General features: G+C 39.6%; 6 protein-coding genes across 6 annotated transcripts; 4 read left to right on the plus strand and 2 right to left on the minus strand.

The window, feature by feature from the left end:
* Positions 1-281: 281 nt before the first annotated feature.
* Positions 282-1235, plus strand: Bfra_005253 (uncharacterized protein; the record flags this gene model as incomplete). The annotated part of the gene is made up of 3 exons (XM_037335638.1): positions 282-561; positions 676-1047; positions 1095-1235. Exons 1-3 carry the CDS (start codon positions 298-300, stop codon positions 1233-1235), a joined length of 777 nt encoding a protein of 258 aa, XP_037192733.1. The 5' UTR covers positions 282-297.
* A 1376-nt stretch (positions 1236-2611) lies between these two features.
* On the plus strand, positions 2612-4097 carry Bfra_005254 (putative cytochrome p450 protein; the record flags this gene model as incomplete). The annotated part of the gene is made up of 8 exons (XM_037335639.1): positions 2612-2789; positions 2911-2991; positions 3070-3166; positions 3214-3310; positions 3357-3470; positions 3529-3679; positions 3749-3857; positions 3908-4097. The coding sequence occupies 8 exons, from the start codon at positions 2612-2614 to the stop codon at positions 4095-4097; spliced, it is 1017 nt and encodes a 338-aa protein (XP_037192734.1).
* An 854-nt stretch (positions 4098-4951) lies between these two features.
* On the plus strand, positions 4952-6178 carry Bfra_005255 (putative c-3 sterol dehydrogenase c-4 decarboxylase protein; the record flags this gene model as incomplete). Its single annotated transcript, XM_037335640.1, has 1 exon — positions 4952-6178. The coding sequence occupies one exon, from the start codon at positions 4952-4954 to the stop codon at positions 6176-6178; it is 1227 nt and encodes a 408-aa protein (XP_037192735.1).
* A 488-nt stretch (positions 6179-6666) lies between these two features.
* On the plus strand, positions 6667-8354 carry Bfra_005256 (putative cytochrome p450 protein; the record flags this gene model as incomplete). Its single annotated transcript, XM_037335641.1, has 4 exons — positions 6667-6703; positions 6760-6811; positions 7046-7633; positions 7757-8354. 4 exons carry the CDS (start codon positions 6667-6669, stop codon positions 8352-8354), a joined length of 1275 nt encoding a protein of 424 aa, XP_037192736.1.
* Positions 8355-8484: 130 nt separating this feature from the next.
* On the minus strand, positions 8485-10169 carry Bfra_005257 (putative fad- protein; the record flags this gene model as incomplete). Its single annotated transcript, XM_037335642.1, has 5 exons — positions 8485-8733; positions 8770-8962; positions 9058-9556; positions 9626-9901; positions 9965-10169. 5 exons carry the CDS (start codon positions 10167-10169, stop codon positions 8485-8487), a joined length of 1422 nt encoding a protein of 473 aa, XP_037192737.1.
* A 538-nt stretch (positions 10170-10707) lies between these two features.
* Positions 10708-12341, minus strand: Bfra_005258 (putative cytochrome p450 protein; the record flags this gene model as incomplete). The annotated part of the gene is made up of 3 exons (XM_037335643.1): positions 10708-11578; positions 11629-12087; positions 12166-12341. 3 exons carry the CDS (start codon positions 12339-12341, stop codon positions 10708-10710), a joined length of 1506 nt encoding a protein of 501 aa, XP_037192738.1.
* Between the last annotated feature and the right edge of the window lie 1597 nt (positions 12342-13938).

Here is a 13938-nt window from a genome sequence, read left to right on the forward strand (position 1 = left end):
ATTAAAATGAGACAATACAATTTTGTTAAATTTAAACAAAATTGTAAACAAAATTATATTATTAGGAATTTCAAGAGATCTATTAGATAATGATTCTGATAATTCTAACAATAATTGTTAAGATAGTAAAAGTAATAACAAAGGTAATAACAATAATAATAAAAATGATAGAAAGTAAAATTACTTTAATTATTTTAATTCTAATAATAATACCTGGAATAATAATTAGTATAATCAAAGTTGTTATTTTATTAATCTTTCGAAAATCTAATATATTATAGAATCCTCAATTCTCGAATGTTCAGATTTGTTGTTGGCAAGAATACTGACAATAATCCGGCGGAGTTCTTCGTTCACGAGAAAGCAATTTCCCAATGCTCTGATTCACTTTACGTACTACTTTCAAAGGGGGATTTTCGAGAATCCCAAGAGGGATGTGCGAGATGGGATGATGTAAGCAAAGAGACATTTGAGCGATTTGCTCAATTCGCGTACACTGGGGATTATTCGGTGCCAGAACCAGTACTAGCATTCAATCGAATAAAACCTACGGAAGAGGAAGTATCTATTACACCCCCTCAATCTCGGCCTTTGCCTACGCTTGCTTCGACATGGGGCTTTAATGAACCTATTGCCCGATCTGTTATCGAGTTTGGGGAAGAAGAGATTTCATAGGGTGCAAGAAAAAAGGACAAAAAGAAGAGAGTAGAGATAGAAGAAGAGATCGCACCAGAGCAGAAACCTGATTCAATTGCGAGAAAAGATGAATACTTCCGAAATTTATCCTTCCCAGCGCCGCCGCATAACAATTACGAGGAAAGTTGTACTCCTGTTATGTTTTTTGATCGAAACCTTAGCTATTCAAAAGTATTTATTGATTATACTTCATTGTATATTCTTGGAGATCTTTATTGTATTGATTTATTGAAAAATTTAGCTTTATCTAAGCTTTATCTAAGCTTTATCGAATTTTGTGTGTGTTTCAATTCGATAGTGAGAATGCAGAAGATGTTGTCGATCTTGCAAGATATGTGTATTCTGAGAAGTGTAAAGAGGGAGAATTTGATTAATGGCTGAGGAAGTTTGTGTATTAGTATGTAGCTACAAAGATGACACTTTTGTTTGGTAATAAAGGATTTAAAGATCTTTTAAAAAAGGGCGGTCTATTTGCTCTACATCTTTTCGAGTTTGTGGTATCTGGTGTGAATAAATGGGATCTAGTGGATCTTAGTTGAGCACATTGTATTTATAAAAGATCGCAAAGGAATACTTGAAACTATAGCTAAATACCTAGAGTATAGCCTTGTTGTGATATTTCCGACTCATTCCTTCAATAACAGTCCGTGAAAGATGACATTTCACCTTAGCACCACCTAGTTTGCAAACGTAGAACAATTCTATATTTGGGTACATAACGGCCAAGTATATCAGCCTTATTTTACCCCACAATTACCCCACAATTAAGCCACAATTACTCTAGTATTCTACACTTGACAAAGTCTACAAAAATAATCATTCTTCATTTACCGACTCCCGAACTAATTTCTTTAAAAGGTGATTAGAAGCTTCCAAATAACCAAATGCTAACTAATCTCTGTTTAGCCTAGTATCAATTGATATCCGCAACGCTCTTTCCCTTGTGAATGTAAAGTATTATCTCTTAAAGTTAACTAGTATCGATTTTTGATCCTCTTCCATGAGCTCAGATATAGTTACTATCATTAAAGGACAAAATAATAACGATTGCTCCTGTTATGTTTTATTACGCAATTCACTATCCTCTGTTCATCCACTGATCTATCTATCTGTCTATCCTCGTCTTTTCTAGTTGATATGGCCACAAATCAAGACCTGCAACTAGGCTGCGCAAAAATTATTCGTACCCGTGGGTAATTTGTAGATAATCCGTGGATTATCTGCAGATTATCCATCTACCTGTGAGTAGGGGGGGATTATCCGCAGATAGGTGAATGATTTGCAGAGTATCTACATATTATCTATATTATCTGCGGATTATTTGAGAAATACCCACTTAAATTCACTTTTCGGTTAAATTTGAAGCTATTCACAAATCACTTTACAGTCTAAAAATGATTCAAGCTTAGATTTATACTGATATTTATACTAATCATAGAGTTATTATAATATTATGCAATCTACGGTTAGATGGATACCCGCGGATAATTTGCAAATACTCCGTGGGCTGCCTACCCAGACTTTGAATTATCCGCTCCGCTGACGGATTATTTGCGGATTATCCGTTAGAGCAATTATCCGCTCCGCGGGTGCGCAGCCTCCCTACAACCAACATAGATTGAAAGATTAAGAGATTAATATTACAACGGATTAGTAACAGGCTGTGGAATCACCAATGTATAGGCTATAAAGGGAAAATCAATGTGAGTGTATCTATCATATCATGCATGCATGCATGCATGCAACCCTACACTACCCATCTTTAATCCCTGTGCTGTCAGCCTTTCGGTCAATTCGAACCCGTGTTTGTTTTGAGAAAATCATTCATGTTTGTTCTGTTCTTCGAACTTTCAAGCTTCCACTGAATCTTGATGCACTGAGCTGGCCGTAAATTTAAACACGATCACAACGAAATATGACATCCCATGCTTATGACCATTCCAGGTGCAAATCATCTCAAAGCTGCAGCTTCTGTTCAATTGCCGATGGATCAGAATATGTGGCGCCTGGTCTCCAGGCTTCAATTAAAGAGAACATCTTGACAGAAGCTGGCCGTGGATCATCATTCAGTGGCAGAATTTGGTATTATAATGGTACGTCGTGGATCTTTTATACTCATGCGAATTTATCACCTCAAGTCTGATGACTCTGGTCTTCCGCAATAATTGGCCCCTTCAATTTAATCACCTCCCTTCTTAACATTTAATCGGGCAGGTTGGAAATCTGTGAATCTACGCGCGTTGCTAAAACCCTCGGTCTTTGCGGCATCGACTGCGATTTTTTTTGGTCAGATAGGTGAGTAAGCCCAGTTCTTCACGTACCCTTTCATACACTCACTTGTTCCGTTACTCACTGTAATTTTGCCCTTTCAAGCTCGCGAGCAAGATTTCGCCTCGTCACTGATCCGATATGCTCTCGATATGGAGCTTTCTGACAATACGCAACAATATGTGCCCGTTTTTATCGCTCCGTAAGTAGAATCTACAACCTCTGAATGCGCACTAGTTGACTTGGAAGAACCGTCCATTTCATCGTTACTAGAAATGAGCGCGCAAAGCATATATCAATCCAGCGACTAGCTCTCGCATTAGAGCAAGCAGAAGAAGAAAAACTGGTCTGTAACCCCATATTTCACAAAGAAAGCTGCTAATCGTATTTAGCTCAAATTCTTGCGGACCATAATTGTTACTCCTGGTAAAGAAAAGGTCAAGTCTTCGGTTGTCGCTGAAGCAATTCTGTCTGCATGGCTCAAGCTATCAAATCAGGCTTTACTTGTTAGTGATTCTAAAACAAAAATATACCAGACATTCATGTACTGACGAGGATATGTAGATTCTTACTCACACAATTGCACAAGCCTGTGTGCAACTGGATCTTGAATTGCTACGTCGAGAGATTGGAGACCCTAAGTTGCGCACATATGAAGGTCTGAATAATCTACCTTTGCTACATAGGGTTTTGGAAGAATCTTTAGAGAACTATTGTAAGTACGCATTTTTGCAAGGACGTTCCCCTCGCGCATTTCTGATAAGAATTTTAACGCCTGTAACAGTCGATATTCTGAGAGATGTGGATAGGCAAGAGGCTACAGTCGCAAATTCAGCCAATTTCCTTCAGGGTTTATCTCCTCCTTATCACATTGGGGAAAATTGGCCATCAACGTGGGTAACATCTCGGATCCATTGCTACATTAAACTGACATGTACCACAGTATAGCAGACGCTAGAGCTTCCATACTCTTGACGTCAAAAATTACGCTTGCTTACCTTCTACCTGTGTTGAACATCCAGGTTGACCAAGAGATGACTTCGAGATTCAAAAACCACGATCAAAGTTTGTTGTTACACCACGTCAAGGTTGCTGTACGTGACCGGAACTATGTGGAGGAGGATTATCTCTAGTCCGAAAAGAATGATAAGCTAAATATTTGGGGAGTTTGTGTATGAACGTGGGTGAATGACTTCAATTCAATGGCTACTGTATTGAGCTTTAGGCGAATGCGAAAGAGACTAGCTCTTTCAGTAGTGCCTATATAATGCCTACTACTTTCTGTACATAGCTAGCTCTTTAGACAGAATACAATATAGACAATTAGGACCTACAGTTCGTAGGTGCCACGTCTTTCGTATCCTTCTCAAACCAACAGTTTGTAATAAACAGGTTGATTTTTTTTTATCTACCCATCAATATATGCATGCACCTGTCAGAATGTCCGTGAGGGATTATGTGTGTTTAGTCTTCATCTAACTTAAGATATTTATCGCGGGGTCGTAAGTGTTGTGGGGCTGTATTACTAGTCCAGAAGCTGACGGGCCTCTTGCTGTTTGTTATAAGAGTACGTTGTTCTCATTGGAGAACATCATTTTCCTACTCATACAAGGGCCGGCTGTATAATCAATTAGGTCTCATATTTCCCTAAAGCATCTTTAGTCTCATTAATCCTTGTGCTGATGTACTGATGTTTCGATGGCTAAGCGAGGTAGGTGTGTCTCTATCCCCCACTCACATTGTCATTCGGTGACTATGTGTGGGGTGTCTTGCAGGCCACATCAAGCGTCGGTAACGTCAGGTAAGCCTTAATTTAATAATATCCATGCAACCCGCATCCGCTTATTCGTCTAATAACATGCAATCTTATGTTTGCTCATTCTTTTACATTCCGTATTTTCTTCTCGTCAGTGGAATCTTTCCATACCACCATCATCACCACCACCACCAACACCAATACCATTACCACCATCACGAGGCACAAGCTATGCAGAGTCAGGCACTAGGTCATGTTCTAGTCATTGGAGGGTGTGGATTCATGGGACATCATCTTGTCAAAGCTCTTTTGGATGATTCAAACGTAGAGCACGTTTCTGTATTCAGCCGGAGTCCGCGCGAAAACCGTTATCCTGAAGCATCGTACTATGCTGGCGATATCACGTCTGTTGAAGAAGTTACCAATTTGCTCAAGGATATCCAACCGCGTATTATCTTTCATGCCGCCTCTCCCGATCCATACCAAGATCCACCCAATCATCTTTCTTATCAGAAGGTGAATGTAGAAGGTACTAAGAACTTGCTCGCATGCGCCTCTTCCGCACCTTCAGTTGTAGCCCTTGTCTATACATCTTCGTTGACCATATACAAGTACGATGTCAACGGTGAAATATTTAACGCGGATGAATCTCACCCCATTCTCAACGGCCCAGTTACCAAATACAACCCCTACACTGAAAGCAAGGCTCTTGCAGATGCACTGGTGTTGGCTGCCAATAATCCTTCTTCTAAACCATGTCATCTTGCTGGAAAGTGCTCCCACAGTCATCTTCGAACTGCATGTATCCGGATCCCAGGTATCTACGGCGAAGGAGACGAGAATATGACAATGCTTGGCCTGCAACTAGCACGCTACGGGTTGTCATTTCTGCAATTGGGTGACAATACAACTCTGTTTGATCCGATTTATGTCAGCAATGCGGTTTTTGGTCATGTCTTGGCAGCAAAGGCCCTCTTGACGGAGGTAGAGACGGACATCGCTTACATCAAGGATAGAGATGAAGATATTGATGCAGTACCAACTAAATATCGAATTTGCGGCGAAGCATTCAATATCACAGACGACCTTCCCTCCCCGTTCTGGTTTTATATGCGCAAGTTCTATACGGCAGCGGGGCATCCGCCGAAAACAATATGGGTCATTCCTACGTGGATCTTGTTTATGCTGGCTTGGCTAACTGAGTACTGGTTCTGGATTGTGTACCAGGGAAGGAGAAGGCCTAAAATTTTGATTCGTTCAAAGCTAGAGCACCTTTGTATGACCAGAACTTATCAAGTAAGCAAGGCAAAGCAGAGACTTGGTTGGTACGCCCTTGTCGGTGTCGATGAGGCTGCTAAGAATAGCATGCGCTGGGGGCTTGCAAAACTAGGTGTTGATGTGAAAAACATGGTTTCTGTTGGTAATGAAGTTCAGAATGGGCGAACGAAGGCTGCCTAGGTGAGATGGATGTTGCATCGAGATAGATTTAGCAATATAGATTGCAGTGTAGTTATTTCTTTAAGCGAGCTAAGAGTCCAATGGCTTTTGTATCTTTTCTTTATTGTTCTAGTGACTTGTGCGAATTATCTGCTCTACAATCATTTTAATACACGAACGCGGTCTTGGTATAAAGTCTACTATATTTACGTGATAGGCACCTATATCCATTATTGAGATTGAACCTCACGAACTGAATTTTGCCCAACTTTTGTTCTCCGCCTGACAATATTATCCGGAGTATTTGAGGAGCGGTTTTGGAGTAATCTAAATGCCTTCCAAGGCCAAATCGCGACTATCTCTGTGCTCTGCAGTCTTGTTTTCAGTCTATTTGGACTTTATATAATTTGGAGAATCTGGTCATTTACCATTTTACCGTGGTTATACCCCAATCGACCTCAAGTCCTACCATATTGGATGCCGTGTATGTTTATCCATTTATGTAACAAATGATCAAGTTTACTGACTCAGCGGGTATAGTCTTGGGTATATCTTCATTATAGATGAATAAAATGAAGCAAAAACTAATGATTGCTCTCCAGGACATGCCGTATCCTTCTTCAATGACGCCGACGGCACGTTTGCATATGGCAGGTTTGTCTATCACTTCTTGGACTATGCGCCAAAAAACCTCCTTTCGTGACATCTATAAGGATTCTAACATCAAGCTAGAAATTACTTTCGCAACACTCGCGAGCCATTCACCATCACTGCAGCAGGAGAAAGTCTCTAAACTATCACATCCATCTTCACCGTGAATGAGGTGTACAGAAATACTGAACAATTGACATTTGATGATTATATCACTGATATGATGGTTTTGTTCAGAGCTACACCACATGCCATAGGAAAAATGTGGGAACCTTCATCCCAAAAGCTCAATAGAGTTGGCGGCAACTGGTCTCCGAACAAACCACTTGCGCATATTGCCGAAACTATCATACGACAACAACTCCAACCCGGCCAACGGCTTGACAAGCTCCAACGCGTGTTTCTCTCCAGCGTTCATAGTTCTATGACTTGGGACAAAATGACCTCGAAAGTTATATTACCTACGCCATGGACCGATTCCCGTACCGTGTCGCTCCTTGAGTGGACCAGAGAAGCGCTTATGGAAGGAGCCACGACTTCTTTTTTTGGACCTAAGCTCCGTGAAATTGAACCTGACCTTTTTGACAGCTTTTTTTCTTTCGACGACAGTAGCTGGAAACTGACTTACAAGATTCTTGCTCCTTGGTCTAATGATATGAAAGCTGCAAAAGCTATTGGCCAGAATGCTCTAACGAGGTATTTCGAAATTTCCACCAGTCAGCGTCCGGGTGCCTGCTGGCTCGTGGAAGCATTGGAGATTGAAATGAAAGCTGTGGGTATTCAAGCGCCTGATATCGCTGCCTATCGTACGATGATCTATTGGGTGTGAGTGTTGATATTCCTCACTTTCACAATATATCGAACACAGCGACTGATCAATAATAGGATAAATACAAACGCGTGAAAAGTATCATTTTGGATGCTCGCTTATGTTCTCCACAATCCAAGCCTTTTAGCCAAGATACGGCTTAAACTTAAACTCATCATGGCAACTCCCGCATCTCAGGATCCCAACTCTCTTGCAAATTCATTTGTTCCTACAGCTACTCCCCATTTTCTCGCCTTGTACCACGAAGTTTTGAGGCTTATAACTTCATCTGTGTCTGTTCGCAATGTCGCATCCCCTACTTACGTCGGTGGAAAAGAACTACAGCCAGGCGGCAGGGTTATCATTCCATATCGGCAGTTACTACTCAATGATGAAGTTTTCGGGGCCGATGCTGGTGAATTTCACCCGGAGAGGTTTATGACCAATGATAAGCTGAATGTAAACCCGAGCTACAGACCTTATGGCGGTGGTTCAACTTACTGCCCGGGGCGATTTCTGGCCAAGGCGGAGGTATTAACTTGTGTTGCTTTAGCTCTGTGGAGATTTGATATGCAACTCATAGATAAAGAAGATATTGGGATTGATATTCATGAAAAGAGCTTTGAGTCAAGGGCTAAGACACAATTTCCACGTCTGGAGATAAAGAAGCCTTGCTTAGGCATTATGGGTCCAGTGGATGGAGATGATGTTTTCGTCAATATTTCCTGTAGGGCTTGAAAAAGTAACTATAAACATCTGATCATGCTTGACTGGCCTAAAGTTTCCTTTTTCTAACATCTCAAAATAAATATATGACTATTTTACACATCATAACAACGATTTTATCTTCTGTGTGTGTTTATGAAGACTACTGATCAAGTCCTTTCAGCTTGAACCCACCAGGAACCCCTTTTTGAAACAGGCCTTGCGGATCATAAGTCTTCTTCACACTCAACAAATTCTCTTTTCCTTTATCTCCATACGAGCCCAAAGGATTCTGCCAACTGGCTGCATAATTCAAATACTTGAAAGAATTGTAAACACCTGCTTCTTTTGTCTTCTCTTCAATTGCACTCATGAGCGCCGTTGTCACTGAATTCACCGTTTCATCATCCGACTAATTTGCCCAAGTAACGGATAATAAACCCAATACCAGATTCTCTGCGGATGAGGGGAGATTAAAAGAATTAACATTGCCCGGGACAGTTGCTGGGAGCCGTTGATATATTAAACTGTAGCCTATCGATGGAATTGCGCTGATGCTTGGAGTAGTTGCATTCCAGAGATCATAGATTGAGGTCAAGATAGGGAGGTTCGGACTGAAAGTTGTGGTTACATAGATTCCTCTGCATTAAATTGTGTTAGTAAAGTTTCTTCTGGTCCTAGATGACGACTTCTAGCGTGTGCAACACGCTGACATGAATCAATGTATACGACATACCGAGTATTCAAAGGCTGAAAATCCGCTTCCTCTGTTACGAAATTCAACATGTTGGAAACGCGCATGGTACTACCTAGCTGGTTGTCGATCTCCAGGAACGGCTGAAGCACTTTCGGTGTCGTATTCGCAATTGGTAAAGTGTATTCCATGCCCATAGAAACGGCTTGAAGACCTTGCTGGTAGCCGAAAGCCTGAATGATTGAGGCATGGGGGTCAAAGTTGACAGGGCTCATAAAGTCATTGAAGGCCTTGAGCAGTTGCGGAACTGTAGATGAATTGTAGAAAATAAATCCACCGAGCAGTTCCCTTTGTGCAAAAGTCTTCAAGTCAAATCTAGTCACTACCCCAAAGTTATTCGAGCCTCCTTGAAGAGCAGTGAAGAGGCCGGAATGACTTTGTGACGATGCATAAACTACCGAGCCATCGGCAAGAACCACTTCCATGCCCAGTATTCCGTCGCAAGCCCAACCATACTGAGGGGATAAGAATGAAACTCCGCCTTATGCATCTGTATCATGTTAGAAATTAAAGCCTGAGCAAAATGAATCGATGTAAGCTGAGCACTAACCTCCTATCAATAAACCTCCTACCCCAATTCCAGCTACACGACCTCCAAGGACAGTCAAGTTCCTTTGTTCCAATTGAATATATATTTTGCTCCAGATAGAACCGGCTCCCACAGAGACCATTGAGCCATCACGGTTCAGACTGAGGGTATCCATAAGCGTCAGGTCGATTGTCACCCCACCATTATCGTTGGCTGCACCGGCGATCGGAGAATGGCCACCACTCCGGATGGAAAGCAACGTAGCATCAGGTTGCTTTTTGTAGATATTTGATAGCGCTATCAGTATTGTCGATACGTCTTACGTGCAGCTAGGTTTGACTATGCAGGCCGGTGAAAGACGTTCTTGGACGAAATAGTAGGATAGAACCGAGCTGATATAGGTAGTGCTAGAGGGGTATGACACTTGCTTTGGAAGAAGGCGTTCTAGAGTACTACATTGAATTGAACTGTTGCCAGTTGTTGAAACTGCCAAAACTGCCGAGACATGGAAGAAAAGAAGAGTTCGAGTGACTATAAGGGAGAAACGTCTGGAAATGGATAACATTTTGTGTATTCAGAAGAAGCTTCACCGATGAGTTTGAAGGTCTGTCCTACATCATTGCGAGGGAATTTACTCATATTTGTACTCATATCAGCTCTCGCAGATGGAGCAAGATGCGAAGAAGATCCAACAAAGCCCTCAATACAAGGATTGTATTGAGACAGTCAAACAACGTGGCGAAGAGGATTTCACCAGGGTCTGAAGGTTTGCCAGGGGTGCCACGAGCTCAAGGCAGGGTACTTTCACGATCTAGTTGATTTAGAGTGACTATAAAAAGCCACAATAAAGCAGTGGTCTATTTGTATTGGCTGGATCACATTTTTTATGGCATGTTTTGTTCGAAATTTAAATACAAAAATACACTTATCTTACTCAGATTTTAGTAACAATTTGATCTAGCAGGCTTACAAATACTACCTGATGGTTCTTAAAAGAATGATTCTGATTCTGCATGAATATATTTTCCTAGTTTAAAGACCACACACACAGTAGGTGGAGATTTGTGTACTTCGTGTCTTACTATACACCCTTGAGGTAACATTTAAAGCGTGAAAGACCAATCGCCACCAGACCATCCCGCTCTGGGTTTGAAGTCCACCAGTACTTCCTTGATTGGAGGATTGATGATTAGGGACAAGTTGCTACTATCAGCTCCTGGATGAATCCATGCCCCACCAACCGGCTTGACATCATAACGCAAAACTAGCATTGAGCATAGAAAGGATATCTCATTCATGGCATAAAACCTCCCTGGACATAGATTAACGCCGCCACCAAAGCCTCGGAATGCACCTGGTTGATATGGTTTACTTTTCATAAAACGATGAGCATCGAAATTGTCAACATCTGTTCCCCAGGATGATTCATCAAAATGGTAAGCTCGATTCGGCATAAAGATGAATGAATCTTTCTTCAATAGATATTTATCGTCAAGCATGGTGTCTTGAAGCACAATTCGTGTTCCGGTGCCATCCGCATAATGTCGCAGCGATTCGTGCAGAATAGATCTGATGATAGGCACATCCCTGATCTTACTGATATCCATCTCGCGAGAAAGATGTCCGTTTTTCTCTGAATTTTTAACAAACGGTTCCACTGCGTTTCGTACCTCTTCCACAAGTTTGGGGTCTGAGAGAAGATGGAAGACAGCCCAGAATGCTGTGGGGGTTGTGTTGGCTAAGATGGCGTGCCCACTAACAGCGTCAATACGAGCTCTATCGAGGAGTGAGATTCCAGAAGTGGTAGCAACTCTGTCCTGAGATTGGACAATGTGAGACGCCGTTTTCGGACCTTCATCCGCATAATACTTGAGAAATGCATCAACCATCTTTTCGCGACCTTGGTACGCTTTTCGACATGTGACTTTTGGCAAAGGAAAGGAAATGAGTCCAACAGCATTGTCCTGAAAGTCTCTGTCATGAGTTAGTATTTGATCTTCCATATTATTACATTGATAAATTACCTGAACGCTTTTGATATTTCCGGGTCTTTGTATGGGTTTCTAGGGCCATAGAAACTACCTGTTACGGAGTCCATGATCGTGTCAACAATCCATTGATTGAGATCAATCCTGGTTATTTCTTCTAGTCTCGAAACAGTACGTGCGAGCTTCTGAGTACCATCCCTGGTAATATTCAACAGGTGTTCACCCGGTTGCATCTCTTGATGTTGAAGCGTCATGCCCGACTTGAAAAAACTCGTTCCCTCTTCTTCGCCGTTCACATTATGTGTGACTATCTTCGCTGCATGCGGGCTCAACCCCGCCATGCCCACGGTGAAAGTTGCTTCGACGTGCCAGAATGAGAGCTGCTTAGATTGTCTTTGGACAGCAAGAACAAGTTCGGGTGAGTTGATGATGTAGACTCGACCACCAGGCATACCAGGTATGGCAAGACCAAAGATACGCAACTTGTACTTTTCACTGGGTCGCGAACGCGTTAGTTCAAAATGCCTGAAAGATTTCGCTTTCCAAAGGAAAATGATGAAATGAGAAGCAAACCTAAGTGCGATGTAATATCCATACTTCTCCCGAAGTAGTCCCACAGCATGTCCAATGATTGGGAATCTTGGATCAATGTATGGTGGTTCTTTGGAATCACGCTTTACTCCAAATACGTAGTTCAAGAACCAGACGAAGCTTACGATGGCTGCCAGCGAGGCAAATAGCAGGTTCATGTTGTCAGATATGAAATAGAAAAACAAAGCAAAAAGTTGCTGGGAAATGCGGATTGTTGAATTGGTTTGTGATGGAAGACTATTCGAAATATTTGATTTATTGTGCCTTATTGTGCCCCATTGTGCCTCGTTGCGCGTCATGACAGAAGCAGTACCCCGCCACGACTGCGCATTTGGTACCTGTTCTCATCTGCAAGAACAGGTTGATAGAGACACACCATAGACAAGGATTCCAAAAAAGGGGGTAACGTTAAAATGATAGTCTGGTAACAGTAGATGCATGTCTCCGTCGTGATGTTCGATCATGTGATTCTTAATTCGGCAGAGACACAGAATACTTATCTCATCCTCAGACCACATGGTGATTACATAATAAAACCAGGCTTTTTGGCCTTAATTTCAAGACAGTGTCTTTCAAAGGCTTATCACCATAGAATCTGAAACTATTTGATTTCACTTTTAATATAAATCCTAATAATTCGTGATTTTTCGATTTTTTATTAAATATTATAAATCATTTAATTATCATATTATTTTAATATAGATCTAATCTATGAAAATAAATTTTCTTATTATTTTAATATATTTATTATTATTATTATTGGAAATCACATGTGTAGTACATATGTAGTATATATATACTACTATAAAACTCTTTCTCTAGACTTCCCGGATATATAGATTTTATATATATATTTAATATATTACTTTTTATATATAACTTATTATCTATTTCTAATAGATTATAAACATTATATTATAAAAAGCTTTATTTTACTTTTTTTATAATATATCTATTATAAGATTAGGTGGAAAAGGCCTCTGTATTGACTATATTACTATGTGTATAAATATCTTGATCCCTTTTTACTTTCTTTGGAGAGAACTAATATATTTGTTTATAATTCGTCTAATCTAGTTTATTTAGGTAACTATATTATTAATTATAATATATAATTAATATCAATAACTTTTATTTCTTTTAATATTCTTTTATAAAAATTATTATCTTTAATTTCTTTAATTTTTTGTATCTTTATTATCTCAATCCTAATATTTCTTTAAACCTTTCGAATACTACTTTTACTAGAGATTTAATTATTCCATTTATTACTATATCTGATATATTAATATAGCTAATTATTACCTTTTCTTTTTTAATAAGATTTCTAATAAAATAATAGTATATATTAATATACTTTGATTATTTATATAAATATAAATTCTTGATTAGAGCTATTACTTCTTGATTATTATCTAATAATTGAATAATATTTCTATATATAAATATATATTTTATCTTTTCAAGATTTTTGAGTATTTGAATTAATTATTTTCTTTATTTAATAAATATTACTATTAATATATATTTGGATTTAATATTTAATATTATTATTGAATTCTATTTTTTATTAGTTTATAATATTGATTCTTTATAGAATATAGTAACTCCTCCAAAAATACTTTTTTGATTATATTAATTACTTATTTAATTTATATTAATAAAGATTTTTATAGTATTTACTGGTAGATTGTATTTCTTTGTAATTTGGTATTATATTCCTTTAGATTTATATTTGAGTTTCTAAGTGATTAT

This window comes from Botrytis fragariae, assembly GCF_013461495.1.
Source record: "Botrytis fragariae strain BVB16 chromosome Unknown tig00000054, whole genome shotgun sequence".
Taxonomy (NCBI): domain Eukaryota; kingdom Fungi; phylum Ascomycota; class Leotiomycetes; order Helotiales; family Sclerotiniaceae; genus Botrytis; species Botrytis fragariae.